Raw genomic sequence first — 18,906 nt, 5'->3', positions numbered from 1 at the left:
CAGTGCTAGCCTTGAGAAAAAGCAAGAGTCACGCATCTAACAGCCAAGGTCAACATGCATACCCTTCTATTACAAACCAAAAACATCAAAGGGCGATAACGGCTTGACATAACCTCACAGTGCATGGGGATATTAGCAAACCTAATGATAATGTGCCTTCTCACATACTCATAAAATGCTAAAAAGTCACAAATTCTGTCTCACCTTGAATGAAGCGTAGTGCTGGACCATAGAGCATGTTCTCATTGAGGTAATCTTCGCGAGTACTACGATTCCGTGTAGACGCACTCCACCCTTTTACAGCCCGGATAAAGGTGATGTGATCGCTGTTGCTCTTTCCACTTAGACGGGCCTTTGCCTAAAAAAATAAACATTCATATAAATAACGTAGAAGTGGATGGCAAAGTTAAGGAGGCATAAGAACAGAAAACATCTTAACCCTCATCCTGGAAAACAGCAGAAATAAGTGAAGAAGCAGACTGAACAATTGTCTTCCAGTTCACAAGTGGGGTAAAGGTGCTGAAGAGCCTGTTGAAAGCTATTAAAAAAGCTGCTGGTCCCAAACTAAACCAGAGACATTACTACTAGAACTGACCCGAACATTGGACGATAAACCACTTTGAAGTGAACCTTTCAATACCCTTGTACCACTCACAAATTCTCACACAGTTATGAAATACTTATGTAACAATTACCTGGACACCTGCTTCTATTGTATAAGAAAGGTCCACATAACGAAACTGCACTCTCGCAAACCGAAACATTTCATGTAACAAGGGTTAAAGTATGTGAGCTAGTTTACATTTTATTATTGGACTTAGTTGATGAGACACCAGAAAATCCTGAATGGGAAAAATAAAAGGTTGAGTGCAAGATACGCAGCATGTGCTTGTGTGATGTGTGGATGAAGAACTGTCTTCAGATATGCAGTGACCGGTCCCCAAACTCCTTTAATACGCTGGAATAACAATCATGTGGATTTTAGCACCACATAAATCATCTAAGCATCTCTGCAGTGGAACTATTAAAATATCATGAGAGCGACTATCTAATGATTACCCTCAACGCTCTTGCCACACTTGCCCCTGCCATGAGGGTCCGACTGAAGCCTTCCAAAAAGTGCAACTCTTGGTACGACTCAGATATGGCTGCCCTACAACGCAAAGGTAGGGCAGCTGAGCGGAAATGGAACTCATCGGGCGGTACATCTGACAAACTCCTTCAAAGGCTATATCAACTCTGCATCCGCTCCAAGAAAAGAGTCTATATTCAAGCCCCACATCTCTGCAGCATCAAACAACACAGCCAAGGTTTTCAAAGTCTGCAAGGAACTGGCAAATCCTGAAGCAGCCTTTTCTTCTGTCACACCCACCCAGGAACTTTGCTCGGCCCTGGCTGCACACTTCATCACAAAAACCTAAGACATCCTTTCCTCCCTCTCTTCCACCCCACTGCATACACCAACACTGGAGCCTCCCTTGCCCCCCTCCTCCTCTTACCCTCTCCTCTCTCTCACCCATCACACCTGGTAAGGTCACCAGACAAGTCCGGTCTATGTAGGCCTCATCCAAACAGGTGGGCTCCTGCCCCTCAAAACCCATTAAGGACAATATTGACTCCCTCGCCCCAGCCTTGGCTGATCTCTGCAATCTCTCCTTTTCCACTGGAATTTTCCCAACTGCCCTTAAGCACTCCGTTGTGCACCCTCTGCTCAAGAAACCTTCTGCTGACCCCTCCATTCCAGAAAACTACTGCCCTATCTCCATCACTCCTTTCTTGGGCAGACTCCTGGAGAAGTTGGCTCTCACTCAGCTGACCTTCCACACTGAATCCACGGGCTGCTTCCATGACCATCAGTCTGGCTTTAGAGCATCCAGTGGCACGGAAACAGCTCTTTTGAACACTCTTGAAGACCTGCTCTCAAATCTTGACACCAACACTCCCTCTGTCCTCATTCTCCTTGACCTCTCCTCTGCTTTTGACATGGTTAACCACAACATCCTGATCACACATCTCCTTGACACCCTGGGAATCACAGGTTCAGACCCTGTCGTGGTTAATCTCCTTTCACACAGATCGCCCATCCCAGGTGGCGCTCGGAGCCTTTCTCTCGACTATTGCTCTCTTAACCTGTGGCGTCCCCCAGGGATCTAACCTCACCCCTGGTTCTTCAACATCTATATGGCTACCTTGGCACGTGTGATTGCCACATTCACCTCAAACTTCCAGTGTTACGCAGATGACACGCAACTATCTTTCAGGCTACCTTCAGCCGCCTCCTCCACGCTCATATCTGTCTGTCCGCTATTCAGTCATTGTGTGCTGCAAACAACCTCTGCCTCAACGCCAGTAAGACAGAGATTGTTCGAATTGGGGAGCCTGCTCCCGCTTTCCCACTTTTGCTCTGGCTGGCCTCGCTTGGCCCTGTGCCAACACCCACCTGTGAGGCAAAAAACCTTGGGGTCATCTTCGACTCTACTCCTCTCACATTTCTGACATCTCTAAAAAGTATGCTACACCGCCTCAGAGATAGTTTCCCATTTCTAACTTTCCCTCAGCGGCTCACTGTCTCCAGAGCCTTGGTTCTCTCTAGGCTGGACTATTGCAACAGCCTCTTCCTCAACCTCTCTTCTTCTGTCTGGAGCCCTCTGCAACTCATCCAGAACAGAACTGCAAGATTTATTCTTAGCCTCAAGCCGAGGGACTGCATCTCTGCGGCGCTGAAATCTCTTGACTAGCTCCACGTGGCTGCAAGGATCAAGTTCAAGACCCTCTACATTGTCCACAAGGCTTTCTGGTGCCTGGAACCTACCTATCTGCAACGCTGCTTACCTAATTACTGTCCCTCACAAGCCCTCTGCTCATCTAACTCCAACCTTCTGCGAGTGAGCCAGTTCTCCAAGCAGACATTATGAGGGAGATACCTATCCTCAGCAGGTGCCTCCCTCTGGAATAGCCCCCCTGCCGCCTTCCATCTTGAGCATGACTTTCTTAAGTTCCGGAAACTCCTCAAGACCTTCCTCTTCTCCTCTTCCTTCGCTCTGCCTTTAACTAGCCCTCTCCTCTGTCCATCTCTCCCTCCTCTTTCTTACAGCTTGCGGTCAGTCTCTCACCGGTCCCGGCCACCACAGCCCAGCCAGTCCACTCTTGCCTCAGGGTCGTAACCCCACCCACCTTCAATGCACTTAAAATAACCCAAAGAGAGTTGCCTCTCTCTGCACTTCAACCCCCCCTCCCTGTGACCTTCTATGCACTTGCACGATCCAAATGCAACGTGCTTGATGATCGTCTGTCTGTTCTCCCTTGTCTTCTCCCCTTAATTGCACATAAAAAATGCAGAATCACTGCCAGGTCCATTTGCTGTGTCTCAACTGTTAAATGCACTTACTCTGCCTGTGCAGACTATTATCGTCTCTTAATTTCAAGGGCTCTGAGCCTTCCCACCCTCCTTGAGCTTTTTGTAAAACTTTCATGTGTGTTTTGGCGCTATATAAATAAACAATACAATAACCTAGACCTAGTATTACACAATGTGGTCCTCTCAGAGGAACATGTTGAAGATATTTCATTTTTCATGTAGTTCACTGAGTTATCTAGTGGGGTTCTTGGTGACAGTAGCTTGTCTTCACCTAATATGGACTTGCAGAAGTTACCATTGGAAGCAGTAGTGATAACGAGAAGAAAATCACCAGTGGCGGGTGGGGTGTGATGGCTACTAAATAGCCATGTACTGAGGTTGGAAATAAGGTAACAATTCATTAGACAAGGTGGACATCACCATAAACTATCATTCACACGGTCATAATGATAAAATAGAAGGCATGGCTTAATGAGTGTTAAGGAGAAGTCTCATAAATGGCTGATTTCTCTTTCCTAATGAGTCCCTCAGCAGCTTTGCTGGATTTCTAGGATGAATTTTTTTCACCTGGTAAGAGTGTGAGCCTTTTTTCCCACTCTTACATGTGTTTTGCTGTGTGTGTTTCCACTTTTTGTGTGATCTTGAGCACTGGAGCCTCACCTACTCCATGGCCTCATATTTTTTGTGTGTGTTACACAGCACCTTCAGTGCAGTGACACAGGGTTGCCTTTTGAGACTTCCCACTTACTCAATTTTCTGGGGCTGACTACTGTCCCCCAGAAAAAGTAAAGTTTCCATTAACTTTATTTTAGTCACTTTAAACCACAGACCCAGTACACCCCATCTTACATGGAGTATTGGAAAGGGTTAACCCTTATCCCTTTTTGTCTGTGTCTCTTGGAGCATTGTTTCGCTCCTTTAACATTAAGACTTGGCTGGTGGCCGTGGTAACTACCCAACTTTTCTACTGCAGTTATCTTATATAACCATGGTATTGGTTTGGGCTATTATATTAGCCTTGAACATAAACCGGCTTGACCAAATACATTTTATTTTGGCTCCGGCTGGGATTATTCGCCACTTCTTTTTGTTAAAGTCTTTCTCGTGTTTTACTCTGCGTGCCAAACCGGGGATGATTCCTTTGTTCACTGTCTTTTCGCGGGCTTCTGCACAAAAGCCCTCCTTAAGGCGCCAGAAAGTCTAGGTAGGCAGGATGTGAGGGAGGGATCTTCGGACCCCTGCCATGGGTTCCCTTGGTAACCCAAGTCACACTCCTGTTTGATTGGCTGAGGGGACTGTCCTTGCCAGGACAGCCACCCTGCTGTGTGATGACAGCCAGGCTGTATGAATGGGGGACAACTGCATAAAAAGCAGGTCTTTGGGACTGGAAAGGCAGAGTTGCCACTGGAACGAAAGAACTTAGGAGGAGCTGATGGAAGAGGACCCCCTACTACGACTGAACTGCCGGTGAAGCCCTGCTGCAGGTCCGAATCTTCAGAATCTGATGACAGAAGATCCTCCAGGAAACTTTTTCCTTGAGCTGGTGGGACCAACCAGTTCGCCCAAACTGCAAGCCAGGACCCCTCCCTCTGGTCGAATTCACTGTACAGAGCTACAGTGGGCCGGATAGCCAGGAAGGTCGGACCCTGCTTGGATTTTAAGGAGCGCACCTTTTATTCGTCGTTTTGCTCTGCTGCTGGTTTCTTCCCTGGTTAGCGCAGGACCCTCCAGTCTTCACAGTTCTTGTCAGTCCGACAGTCGCTTCAGGAACCGTGAGCCTGCAGGAACTACCAGGAACGTCTGCCTGAGCTACAGCTTCCTCTCCGTTTAAGGTACTGTGCAAATCCGGTTGCTCGTTTCGTTCAACTGCGGTGAAAGTGTTTGAAATCTTTCTCCAATCCGAGGGCTTGTTCTTCTCTTCGAACTAACTTTTCTATCAACCAACCTCGTCCGGAAACCGTGCCACGAACTTTACTGCGAACTACCCTGAACTGTGTGATCTTGAGCAAAAGACTTTTGACCCATTGAGTTTGGCCCTAAGCCTTTTCTACCTGATCCTATCTCTGTAGTTCCTCTTATTCAATTGCCCTGAGTACTTACCTGTTGGTTTGATTTAATTTCTAATAACTGTCTTTCCCTCCCTTTTAAATTGCTGGAGTGCCATTTTGCTCCCACTTCATTTTGTGAGCTTAACTTGTCTGGAATTTAAGGGAAGTGGTGTGGTGTATTAAGAGTGTGATTTTTGGACTGCTTATAATAGTCTAATGTTATACAACTGAAGAGTGAAATAAATGTATATTCTTTTACATGAAAACGTTGAGTCAGTGTTTGCTTGAATCATAGTAATTGCTGTCCTTTGTGTAACTATCTGATACTGCTCACTTACTCTTGAGATAAGTCTGGCTGCTCAGCCATCGCTACCACTTTAAATGTGTAGGTCATGCTTGTACCAAAGGTGAAATTGTACTGTCACTTGTAGTCTTAATTGTGTTTGGTGTTCCCAAAGGGTACTGCATATAATTCTGCCTAACATTGAGACATGTAGAGTGTAAAGGAAAATCTTGTGGAAGTCTCTTAAAATGCATTTCAGACCGGTTTTTAATTACTACAAAAAGATATGCAGAGATAGCACAAGAGAATTAGGCGTGGGAGGAATGGTTATTGGCAGTAGAAAATATTGACTCTCACACAGTGATCCAGATAAGGTTTGGAGCTCGGAGTATTTTACTCCCTATTTTTAAACTGAGAGTAAAGGTGATTTCAAGGTAGCAAAACAGAGTTTCAGGTTTGCAAAACAGTAAAATGTATGCGACATCCAGCCGATGTGTGCAAAAACTGTATGAAAATCATTACCATGCGGCAGCTTTCTGCATCCTAACAGAAAAACAGGTTTCTCTCACTTAATAGATGAAGCACATGTTATAATGGCACAAGCAGTATAAGCTTTTTAACGCTTCTCTCACGTAGACGAAGACAAAGTCAGCTTGAGTAGGAACCGTGCAGGCTTCACCAAACAAACAAAAGAACAAGTTACTTACCAATGGTAACATTCTTTCGAATGGATGTTCCTCCCATGTATTCCTCATCTTTTATAAATGATATTCAGCTTTAGCTGCATTGGGGGGGGAAAAAAAATACTAAAAAAAACAAAAAAAAAACAGCAGAGGGCGCTGTGCGTCGATGCAGTCGACTCGATGTCCCTCGAGGGCCTCCGTCTCGAGGATGATGTAATCGAAAGTATATATAGCATGTGAAGCGCTTGTTGGCTTCAGTTCTGTTTTTCATACAGAAGAAACTAGCCGCATAAGCACAGGTTTGACCGTACTAAGCTTTGAAGGATGGAAAGCTGTAATAGCATGTGAAATTCTACTGTGGGGTAGGCTGGGAGGAACATACAGTTGAAAGATCGTTATGAGGTGTAAGTAACTTGTTCTTCGAATGGATTGTGTCCGCCTACGTATTCCTAATCTTTGATAGACTCCCAAAGCAGAGTTTGTTTTGGTGGGGGAGAGTAAGAATTTAGTTATTAATGGTTTCCATGAACCGAATGGAGGACAACTTTTCCAAAGCTACCATCCTGACCGAAAGACTCAAGGCAGTAATGCTTTGTGAAAATATGTATAGCAGACCACGTAGCTGCCTCACAATTGTTTTTGATTGGGACACCCCTTTGCAGAGCTATAGAGGTAGCCATGCCCCTGGTGGAATGGGCCCTTAAGCCTTCTGGAGGATCCTTGCCTGCCAGCCTGTGACATTCTGAAATTGCCAGAATGATCCATCTGGGTAAGGTCGGTTTAGTCACAGCCTGACCCAGTTTGTGACCTGTATAGTCAATAAAAAGCTGATCATCAATATGAAATTTGGATAATCTAGATACGTAGGATTGGAATGGGAAGGAGTTGGATATCACATCTCATGTTATAGGAAGGATCTCAGGTTTGGTATTAGAAGCATTGAGACATCACATCTCATGCTATAGGAAGGGTCTCAGGATTGGAAAGGGAAGGAGTTGGATATCACATTTCATGTTAGAGGTAGGATCTCAGGTTTGGTATTAGAAGCATTGAGATATCACATCTCATGCTATCGGAAGTATCTCAGGTTTGGTATTAGAGGCATTGAGATATACATGAATGTAGAGGTTCCAAAAGGGCACACAAAAGAAATGTTAATACCAGATTAAGGTTCCGAACCTGGACAGGAGATGGGGGCGAACACATTGGCGAGTCCCTTTAGAAATTGTGCCACCAGTGGGATCTTGAAATATGAAGATTCCTTCGATGAGTGCTTAAATATGGATAGCGCCATCAAATAGCCCTTAATTGTTCCAACCTGTAGCCCCAGATTGGCCATGTATATTAGAAAAGATAACACTTCTGGTGTCTTGCATAGTAAAGGGTCTACATTATTGTCCTTTCAACAGCTGCAGAATTTGTTCCAATGGCAGCGGTACAAGGACTTTGTGGCTGGCCTTCTGGCTGAAAGCAAAATCTCCATTACGTCATCTGGGAGTTCCCAATCCTTGTATCTCAGCCTCCCAGAAACTATGCATGAAGGCTGAGTGTCTTGACCTCTGGATGGAGAACCCGACCCTCCTCTCGCGAAAGAAGGTCCTCTCTTAGTGGAAGACGTATTGGAGGGCAGATGGACATGTCCAGAAGGTCCCGGTACCACGATCTCGTGGCCCAATCCGGGGCAATTAGTATCATGTGTTTCCCAAACTTTCTCAACCTCCTGATCATGTAAAGAATGACGGGGACTGGCGGAAACGCGTACAGGAGTGGAAATTCCCAGTCCACCACGAACCTGTCTCCTAGAGCGCCTCTTGGAGAAAATTCCCTGGAGCAGTACAGTTCGCACTTCCGGTTGACACTGGTCTTGAACAGGTCCACTTGCGGGGTTCCCCAAAGGGTGAAGCTCTTTTGAAGGACTTTGAGCTAGGTCCCACTCGTGGGAGACTGTGCTCTGCCTGCTCAGAGCGTCAGCCGCTTTGTTCTCCTCTCCGGCTAGGTGTACTGCCGATAGGGAGATTCCTTCTTGAAATGCCCAGTACCAGAGCTGCATTGCCTCTCTGCGCAGTGGTAGTGACCCTAGACCACCTATCTTTTTGAGGTAGTACATGGCCACTGTTTTGTCCATCATTATCAGGACATTCTTTGCCCGTACAGAGGGCAGAAAGGTCATCAGCACTAGTCTGAATGCCCTCAGATCCAAAAGATTGATGGGTAGTTTGGACTCCGATGGAGACCAACGACTGCTGATTGGCAGATCGTTGGCGTGGTCTCCCCACCCCTTGAATGAGCCATCCGTTACTACTGTTATCTCCGGCCATGGTTGCCAAAAAGGTTCTCCCTTCAGAATTCTGTCCTCGCAGGCCCACCACAGAAGATCCTGTGCGACCCTGCTTGGAACCTGAAGTAGGTCTGACATATTGCCCGAGAATTTAGACCATTGTGTTCTGGGAGCCATTGAAGGGATCTGTTTCCCAAGCAAGCCTCTGGCACCAGAAAAATGCAAGAGGCCATTGTTACGCTCACCTGGCTCCCACAGGGGCGTCGGTCGGACCCGGATTGCTGCGGCCTCCACCTACGTGATGCGTAGTGCAGCGATGACTGACTGGATCTGCCTCCAATTCTTGTCTGCTTGACCCGTAGAAATATTCTCCTACAAGTGGAGAGATGGATTTAGCCACTTGTGGTTCAAGTGATAGCACCCCCACTGTCCTCCCCTCTAATCACCACTTAAGTGCCCTCTCAGCAATCTCACCTTATATTCTTGAAGGATGAGCCCTCCATCCTGCGAAGTACGCAGGGGCGCGTTGATGACCAGTTACTTCACTGGCCTGAAGATATTGGAAGAGTTGTAGACGAATCCTGACTCCAAAAGGTCCTGGCAAAGAGCCATAAGTATATAGTTCGTAAGAGTTCAAAATGTCTGGAATTCACTCCTGTCCAATTCCTCTTTTATCTTGCAGCTTTGACCCAATAAGAAGATTGACAGCTGAAAGCGCTCCGGTAAAAGTCTGCGTTACCCAACACTGTCAGGTAAATAATGCCAAGGGTTAAACTTGCTGCTTTCCCCTTTTCTCACAGGTGCGGCATAAGAAATGTGGCGCGCTGATGAATAATACCTCCGGCGGGTAAAATCAGTTAAGCATATGGCGGCTAAAGAGATTGTCTCTGTCTGTTCTCTCTGCTCACCTTGTTTCTTGTGCCCCTTAGGTGCTGGAATTCGGCGATGTAAAGATGGAGACAGCACCGGATCGAAGAGATGCTGCGTGGAACGGTGAGTATGGCGCGGCGCTGCTACTGGTGATGCGACGCGTTTAAAACAAAGTCTTTCCTCAGGATTGAAGATGCGATGAATCCGAGATCAGGTAAGAAATCAGGTAATACTCTTGTTCTAACCTTTGCTTCTTTCCTTCTTTCTAGGTGCTCCAGGTTCGAGGCAGCGAATCCTGACTGCGTATTACTGTGCTAGTTGCCATGGCTCTGCTGATGCTGTCAGTAGAATCCAGACCCAACTGGAGAGACACGCACATGGCTTCTTTGCTGTCTCTAACAATAGCCAATAATCTGTCTTTCCTCCCCCTCAGGATGTGCTCTGCCGCCATGGAAATACAGTCCCATAGAATTAATGAGAATTTTGCTAAAGCACATGTGGAGTTCGCTGATTTAAGAGCCATGCTCCCTGTAGAAAATACTTTCCTTGACCAAGCATCTACTCTCTTGTCATCTTTATCTGGAGGGATGGTAGGATAAGCAGCCTGCTTTGAAGTTGCAGTAGTTGCCTGCACCACCAGACTTTCTAGAGTGGGGTGTTTTGATAGGTAGTCAGGGTCACTACTAGATGGGTGGCACTTTCTAGTCAGGTTTTTGTTTACTGCCGGATTAGACTTTGATGTTTACCAATTTACTGCCACCCTTTTTTAGAGAGCGATGTGAAATGGTAAAATGGGATACATTTGCGGACCCTTATCAAGGAAGTCTGTCAGAACATCCTGCTCGAAGGGGAGAGTGATGAGCAATGAGCAGTTGAGAGGGTCGAGCCGCTTGTCGTGGGCCCAGTGACAAAATATAGTCCACTTACTCTAGTACTGAAAGCGCATAGATGGCCTTCTGGCCTCCTAGATGTCCCAGTTGTCCTCCGAGAACTGAGCATGGTGCAGTCTCAGCTGGCTAGCAACCGGGCTGCTAGGGCCAGCCTACCTGGGGGTCTGGGTGCTCCACTGTCCCGCCGTGCTGGGTCAGGAAGCCCCTGCTGGGGATCGGAAGATGGACAGGCCCCTAAGAGCACTACTGCAGCAAATCTGAGAACCAAACCCTTGACGTCCGGTGAAGTGGCAATCAGGATGAGGCTGCAGCCCGACGACGTCGGAACTTGCGGAGGGTCTGCTGGAGCAACGGAGGAGGAGACGCATAGCACCTGTGGCGGTGTCAGCATAGCCGGAACGTGTCCCCAAGAGATCCTTGACCCTGTCCTGCCCATGAAATAAACCTGGGGCATTTGGAATTCTGAGGAGATGCAAATAAGTGCAGATCCGGAAACCCACCATCTCTGGAAAAGTGGCAAACAGTTGATGTGTAACTACCACTCGTAGGTGATGAACCCTAAGCGGCTGAGCTGGTCCGCTTCTGCGTTGCTGTCCCCCAGGGGAAATCCATATTCCCTCTGATGGGGTCCATTCCCAGATGGGCACCGCCTCCATGCAAAGGAGGGGAGAACGGGTGCCACCCTGCATGTTCAAGCCAAACATTGCCGTGGAGTTGTTGGTTCTGACCAGAACTGCCTTGTCCATGATGAGTGTCAGAAAAGCCTTGAGAGCCAGGCCCACTGCCCAGAGTTCCTGCAGATTGATGAGCAGGAGGGCTTGCGCCTTGGACCATGCAACATTAATCGAGCAGCCCTCCAGCCTGAAAGCGAGGAATCCATAGTCAGCATCAGAGTGGGCTAAAGCAGGATGAAGGGGGCTCCCACTGCCACATTGCAGTCCACCAGCCACCAGCGAAGATTCGGGCAGAGGGACAGGGGAATGGAATCCTGTCCGACTGCGACCCAATCTCCTGGTCCCAAATGGCCGCAAGGTGGAGCTGGAGACGTCTCATTTTGACGCATGGGTGCCGAACTGTGAGCATGCAAGAAGCCATCAGTCTCAGAAGGTGCTGGAAACGCCATACAGAGGTGGTTGATTTGGCCAGAAAGTGCCCTATCGCCTTGCAGAGGGACAGGAGACTCTTGGGCATTGGAAACGCCCACTGCTTTGTCCCAGCACACTAGAAGAAACATCAGGTCCTGGTCGGGAGTCGGCTGTGACTTCTGCCGGTTGAGTGAAAACCCCAGCTGGTGAAGAAAGTCCACCAGTCGTTGGCAGGAGAGCACCACCCCCTCGGGCGATCTAGCCCTCACCACCGAGCAGCCTTAACAGCTTTGGGCCTGCCAGAATCAGAATCCAAGTTCCCCTTCCCAGCATGAACCCTGCATGAAGCACTACATAAAAAAGTTAAATACCTATCTGATTTATCACTACAGGGACAGGTTTTCAATTATAAATGTTATTTCATTTGTATTTGTTTTTTTAACATTGCTTGCAATTCCTGCAAAGTCAGGTTTTGGATGTGTTAATTTAGTCTTGAAGATTTGAAAGAGGCTGTGACCCCTGTGATTTGTGTAATGACAATCACCCACCCTTGAACAAGAACTCTGCTGCCACTGACCGTTTATAGTAACGTACACCATTGACTGCAAGTTAAGATTGAATAGATGTACACTAGACCTTGCATACTCATCATTTTACATACTGTTTTAATGATTAGTGTGTACATTAAATTATAGGAGTAAAAATTACAAAACTGGAAAATGACTAGGACCCATTAAAAACAAAACAGTTGTACATCAAAGAGGTCTGGTTTCAAACAATGCACTACATTTGTGGAAAACCTTCTCCTACACAATGTGTATGAGCATACCATATAAATGCATCTTGGCAATAAATGCACACAGCAGAGGAAATCTGAAAAATACTTTGGTGCAATACCGGTTTGCTTTCAATGAAGAAAAAAACATGTGTTACAAAAGATACTTCTCAATTGTAAATATGTTTTCCATTTCATTAATCATAGGATGCTAAAATGCTAGGAAAATAAATATACACAATGTTTCAGTTTGCTCCATGAGCATCTAGACACAAAACACAGCAAAAGCTGAATAGAAAGAAACCATTTCTTTTATCACTGTGTGCGGTTTCTTTCTGAAAGACTTCAAAGAAAAAATGTGTTCCAGAGGCTTTTCTCCATAACTTGCAATTACATCCATGTAGATAAAAATCAAAAGACGCGTTCTGGTTTCTATCAAGTAACCTGACCTTTACGGGGGTGCTGTTGCGCGCGCATGTGATGGCTGCCTAGGCTGCAGAGCTCCGTTCCGTCTATAATCCTTTTGTTGGAAACATCCTGCTCCAGGGCCACCAAGTCCAGAAACTGAGCCCAATATCGACGTGGGTAGTTTGGAAGACTATCCGATCCAAAAAACAGATTGATCAGTTTTCGTCTGCCAAGATATCCGGTCGGTGCGAGTTGAACGGTGAAGGGGGACTCTCGCCGACCGACGACGAGTACCAGGACAACATCAACTTATCCTGTGGTGGGAGCGACGCCCCTGGGCCACAAGGTGGGAGGAGCCTGCGCCTCCTCCATCTGAATGCGGGATCTCCTCCCCCTCTCGTGCCTTGGTGCTTGATGGCGCACTGGCTGTACCCTGGGGCTGCGGTTGCCTGAGACGAACACATGGATATCCAGCGGGGACACAGGTGTTCTGGCCGCCGCTAGCAGATGCAGTTGCCCGAAGACCCAGTGCCGCTGCTGTGGTGCTGGGTCAACACGCACCCCATCAGACTGCCAAGGGCCGAGAGAGCGGTTGTGGACTGCCGAACTACACGCCACTCAACTCTCCTTGTAGCCCTGGGCGACCCGGCTGTTTTGCAATGCTGCTGGTCTTGGGGCAGACGGACCTCAGCTGCTGGTACCAACCCCGCTGTGTGGAGTTCCTATGCTCCGCAGGCCAATCTGATCCACGGCCAGGGGCGATTGTGCGTGTACCCGGGGTGGCGCAGGGGGATAAGGCCTACCCTCCCCAGCACGGGACGGGACCTCTCGGATCCGAACTCTCCTGGGCCACTGCAACATCCTCCCGGTGGCGGCCACAGTGTGTACCTATTGAACATTTCCTAATAAATCCGAAAGCATTGGCGGATTGGAGCCCTGAGGGGGGACGGACGCCCCGCTCCCAGGACATCGACCCTGAGCATGGATAGACGCCCTGCACCACGCGGCCACGAATACCCGGTAAGAACATGCCCGCAGTCTGACACATGGCCCGCGCCCAGAGTGCATGCTAACCTGAGAGGCCACGAAATTACACCTCATCAGCGGCGAACACCGTTCAGACAACCAGCACTATAGACATCCACACGGGAGGCCTCAGTGTGTCATTCCCCCCCTATTGAGGCAGTCACTGGGTCTTCCCGTTGGCCTATCTTAACGGCTTGCGGGTGGGTTGGGCCACAGCTTGTACGGGCACTATTTCACCGCTGTACCTGCGTCTTTGGCGGGTGGGGGCTTATTCTGTGAAACCACGCTCTGACACGGCGGCAGCGATAGGGGAAGGCCCCCTTTTAGTTAAACCATGCGGGACTGTGGAATCTGCAGATAACGTGACTCTCTCAAGAACGGGGAAAAGAGCGACCCTACTGCGAGCATATATCCTTGTGGAACCCGCCCAGATTGCACAGTCTACTCGCTCTACCACCTGAGGCCCCACCCAAATGACTATACCGATGGGCACAACCTGTTCAGATATTTAAGAAACTATTCTACGTGGGAGGACACAACCTATTGCGCAAAAAGTGTTGTGCTTCACACTCCTATATAGATAAACTGCTAGGTGAGGTGCGCCGGTACCATACCGCCTGGAATACAATCTATAAAGATGCTGTGGTGACAATACGTGTGGTCATAATACCAGAAGTTGGTAATTTCCGGCGCCTGAACTGCAAGTCGCTCTCTGAACTCCTCTGGGCTGACATCCTGGTGAAGCCCTGAACTCGCATTCCTTTTTGGTTTTCACATCCTGTGGTGACTGCTGTAAATGTTTGTTGATACTGCTGACCTTGATCCTTTCACGTGGTCCCATGCCCGAACCAAGGCCCAACACTATTCCGGTGGTGCATGTGACACCCAACGGTGACGGAGCTGCATAAACACCCTACAAGGATTTTAGACTGAAAAAAAGGTTGCGATACTCTTCTGAGGCGTTGACAGATATACATCTATACCGTGGAACATACCTAGTTCTTGAACGCCCCGTTGGCTGCTACATGCAGCCATCTATTCCATTGTATCACGTACCAGACGGCACCAACACTTTAACTCCTTGGCAATGACAAAGGGCGCCAGTGCCAGGAAGAAGAAAGTGGGGGCGATTGATTCATTCACCAACAGCCAGGCCCCGGCCACAGTGTCGCCAATACCCAACAATCCTCCAGCTCCATCTACAAACATTTCTGGGGACTATCACCTCCTAGCCACTATGCAGAGTGGGTTTGTAGCAGTAAATGTGAAGCTGGATGACACTGTTTCCACCATCGGATCTCTAAAGGCTTGCCTTGATAAGCAGAGTGCTCGGCAAGTGTGATGACCTAGAATCCAGGGCCCGGAGGAATAATATCCATTTGTGGGACTGGCAGAATCTGTATGCAAGGGTCCCATGGAATTATATGTAGACACTCATGAAATCCTTATCTGGTGCCTCGTCCTTGTCCGACCACTTCCTGGTGGAAAGAGCCAATCGCACACTAGCCCCTGTTCCTAAACCCAGAGCCCCACCCTGCACCATCATTGCCAAGCTACTTAATTACAGAGACAGAGATGCAGCTCTTCGGCTGGCAAGAGAGATGTGGCCCTTGCGCCACCACAGGGACAATATACACATCTACCCAGACTTCACTGCTGGAGTTTAAGCCTAGAGGAGGTCATATGAACTAGTTAAAAGACAGCTGCGACTGCGGCAAGTCCCATATGCGTCGATTTTCCCGGCAAAGCTTTGAATACAGCATGGCGGTCGAGCCCATTTCTTCAAAAATCCTGCAGCAGCAATGGACTATATTGAATCTTCAATTCCACTACCACCACGGGAACGTGGGCCAGAACAGGCCCCACAACCTGAAGCACATCGGAGAGACCCGGCTGATTGTTCGATCGATGCTGAGTGCAATATCCTTTTTCCACAATGTGAAATGAAGTGTATGGGTGGCACTGAACTATAACTGTTACGTGGTATTAGACGGAGCGTGTCCGGCTGTGGCATTTGTGAGCCACAACATACGCACCTCCGGAAAGTTCCACAATTTCATACAGGGATGTCATCATCGAGTTGGGGTTGATGGTGTGAGAGGGGTTGGGGGATGGGGTATGCAATATTTTTCCCCCTAGCACTAGGCTGGGATTAGTTGGGACTGTTAAAAGTTTGAAAACAGAGTCATGTTAACACAGACGGTATCCAGCCTGTCCAAGTATATCTGACACATAGTGACTGGAATAGTCATGAATGGTGGGTGTAATTCGAACTAGCAGTGGATTGACAATTCGACTTCTCTCCTGGAATATACGGGGTCTAAACAACCCGCCTAAAGCCAGGAGGGTAGCAGCATATATGACGAGACACAACCCGCAGATATTGATGCTCCAGGAGACAGATGCCCTTAAAAATGCAAATGTTAATTTCTGTACACGGTGGGTTCCACTCCGATACTACACTGACTATTCAGCACAATCCAGGCGAGTTCTTACCTTAATTCACTCATCACTGGGGTGCCGATACTTGGATAGTAAAATAGACACTTTGGCTAGATTTGTACTGGTGTGGGGGGAGGTTGCGGGCCATCCTATTGTATTGGTTAACACACACAGGCCAAATTTGGATGATCCTGAGTACTATCGTACGGTTTTGGACATGATCACCCCATTGGATGACACTTTAGTATTATGGAGTGGTGACTTTAACACTATCCTTGATACAACACTGGACAGATCTTCCACAGTTCCTCGTAGGCCCACGAGGGCTGCCACCACCTTGCAACAGATCATGTTTCAAACCCCCTTAATTGATGCTTGGCATATGTTCCACCCCTTGGACATATGGTATACGTTCTATTCAACTGTTCACGATTCCAAATCTCGAATTGACTATTGGCTTCTCACCTCATCTCTCTCTCGGATGCGGTGACGGTGTGCGATATCCACCGCTGCACATCTTTCGGATCACTCCTCGGTCTCCCTCTGCCTAGTATTACGTGATCTTCCCCCACGCGCCAAGCGCTGGAGGATGCCCCCTACTACCCTTAAAGACCCTAACGTCTGCGAATCCCTCCAGGTAGAGATGGAGGAATTCTTTTTGATTAATGAAGGCTCCCTGAGGTCACACGCAACATTATGGGAAACATTTAAGGTGTAGGTCTGGGGCATTCTTATGGCTAAAACCACTGAACTACTAGTGTCAGACAGAAAGGAATTGAGCCAAATGGAGTCCCAGCTATCGAGACTCGAGCAAGATTACAGCTCCACTCATAAGAGAGACCTACTTACTGACATTCATAGATCGCTGGGTGAATTTCGGAAGCTTTCTGACAGAGGTACAATATATAGCGACCCCGGCTAGAACCCGTAGGTATGGCGAGAGCAACAAAGCAGGTACATTCTTGGCCAACATGCTCAAAGCCGATAATCACCATAACCCTATCGCCAGTATCCAGAACACACAGGGCGAGGTGGTTAATCGTGAGGAAGACATAAATGCCACATTCACTCAGTTTTCTAAATCACTGTACTCCAATCGGGATGAACAATCTGCTGCTGAGGCATCCGAGTTTCTACGGTGGCTGGAGCTCCCCGTCATTTCTCACGATATCCGTTCTACATTAGACTCACCTATCACAGTGGATGAGATAACAAACGCTATTAAGGCCTTAACATCTGGAAAAGCTCCCGGCTCAGATGGCCTGGGGGTTGAATTATACAAATCATTTCATGAGCAAATAAATGGTCCCTGTCTTGCTGAAGGTGTGGTAGGAGGCAATGGAACAGGGCTCGCTCACGGACTCCATGCACGAGGCCATAATTACCGTGCTCCTGAAACCCCGCCGCCCCGTTCATGACATGTCATCATACAGGCCTCTCTCTGATCTCTCTGATTAATATAGATGACAACATTTTTGCCAAAATTCTTGCCAGACTCCTCCCACACATGCCCAATTTGGTCCATCCTGACCAGTCAGGATTCCTCCCCATGCGATCTACAGCCCTGAATCTCCATAGGTTATTTGGGGTGATGGCACAAATGAATCCTAATGCGAACGCAGCAATTGCCGTACTCAACACTGAGAAGGCTTTTGATTCGGTCTCCTGGTCCCATCTGTTCTTGGTGCTCGAATGCTTCGGTTTAGGGACGTAATTTATCAAATGCGTCCACTTACTCTACACCGACCCAGGAGCGAGGGTTCTCACTAATCACACTTTATCTTCCCTTTTTTTTCCCCTTGGCAGAGGTACCAGGCAGGGTTGTCCTTTCTCCCCCATATTGTTTATCCTCACTATTGAGCCCATGGCGGAGTTCGTCCGGAAGACAAATGCGCACAGGGGTATTAGAATGACGGGTCACCCACAGAAGATATCCCTTTATGCAGATGACACTCTGTTATACGTCCGTGATCCCGAGATTAACCTTCAGCCGATCATGGCTGATATCCACAAATTCTCAAGCTATTCTGGATATAAGATCAAAATATCTAAATCTGAACTGTTCCCACTCACCCCCTGCCACAGGAGACCGGTCCAACATTAGTGGATTTAGAGGGTCCCCTGTCCGGTCCGTTATTTGGGCATAATTGTGTCCAGAAACAAACATACGCTGTATGCAGATAATCACGAAGAATACTTTCAACACTCAAAGCTAAACATCATTTGTGGTCTAAACTTCCGATTTCTCTGTATGGCTGGGTAGCACTTTCAAAAAGGATTGTTCCCCCTAAATTACTATATTATTTTTGTAATGTACCCAACTGGTCGGGCAAGACTTTTTTTTAAGAAGCTCTAATCATTAGCTACCTCGTTCTATTGGGGTGGGGGGACGGCGAGGATGAAATGGGTGAAGTTGGTGGAGCCATACTCGAGCGGTGGCATAGCCGCACTGCACTTTGAATGATACTATCTGGTGGCCCAAGCCCAATTTGTCAAATATTGGTTTGACCCTGATGACACGGCCACCCACATCCCCATCGAGAAATAGGCACGATCTGCGGTCGGTCCTCCTCTGCCCCAGAAAAAGAGACCCTTGCAAGTTTGACCCCGTCGGCACCACAGCCCATGCATGGTCCAAGATATTTGGAAGAATAGGAGTTATGGTTCCCTATGACCTTGAGGTCCCGCTCTGGCATTTTCCCAGTATGTCCCCCACTTTTGATAAAACAGTACAAATGACATGGGACACGTCCAAACAAC

The 18,906-nt window shown here is 47.8% G+C and overlaps 1 protein-coding gene across 3 annotated transcripts in view; it reads right to left on the bottom strand.

Moving 5' to 3' along the window:
* DHX30 (DExH-box helicase 30) overlaps positions 1 to 18,906 on the bottom strand; it is a 1,582,523-nt gene that overhangs the window by 393,237 nt on the left and 1,170,380 nt on the right. For all 3 annotated transcript variants that reach the window (XM_069645844.1, XM_069645845.1, XM_069645846.1), the window contains one exon: positions 205 to 358. In XM_069645844.1, coding sequence (XP_069501945.1) covers positions 205 to 358 — 154 coding nt within the window. The remainder of the gene's footprint in view (positions 1 to 204; positions 359 to 18,906) is intronic.

Source organism: Ambystoma mexicanum, chromosome 2p (genome assembly GCF_040938575.1).
Source record: "Ambystoma mexicanum isolate Mex_15411 chromosome 2p, UKY_AmexF1_1, whole genome shotgun sequence".
Classification (NCBI taxonomy): Eukaryota; Metazoa; Chordata; class Amphibia; order Caudata; family Ambystomatidae; genus Ambystoma; species Ambystoma mexicanum.
The sequence above is the reverse complement of the archived record's forward strand: the minus strand, read 5'-3'. Positions and strand labels throughout refer to the sequence as shown.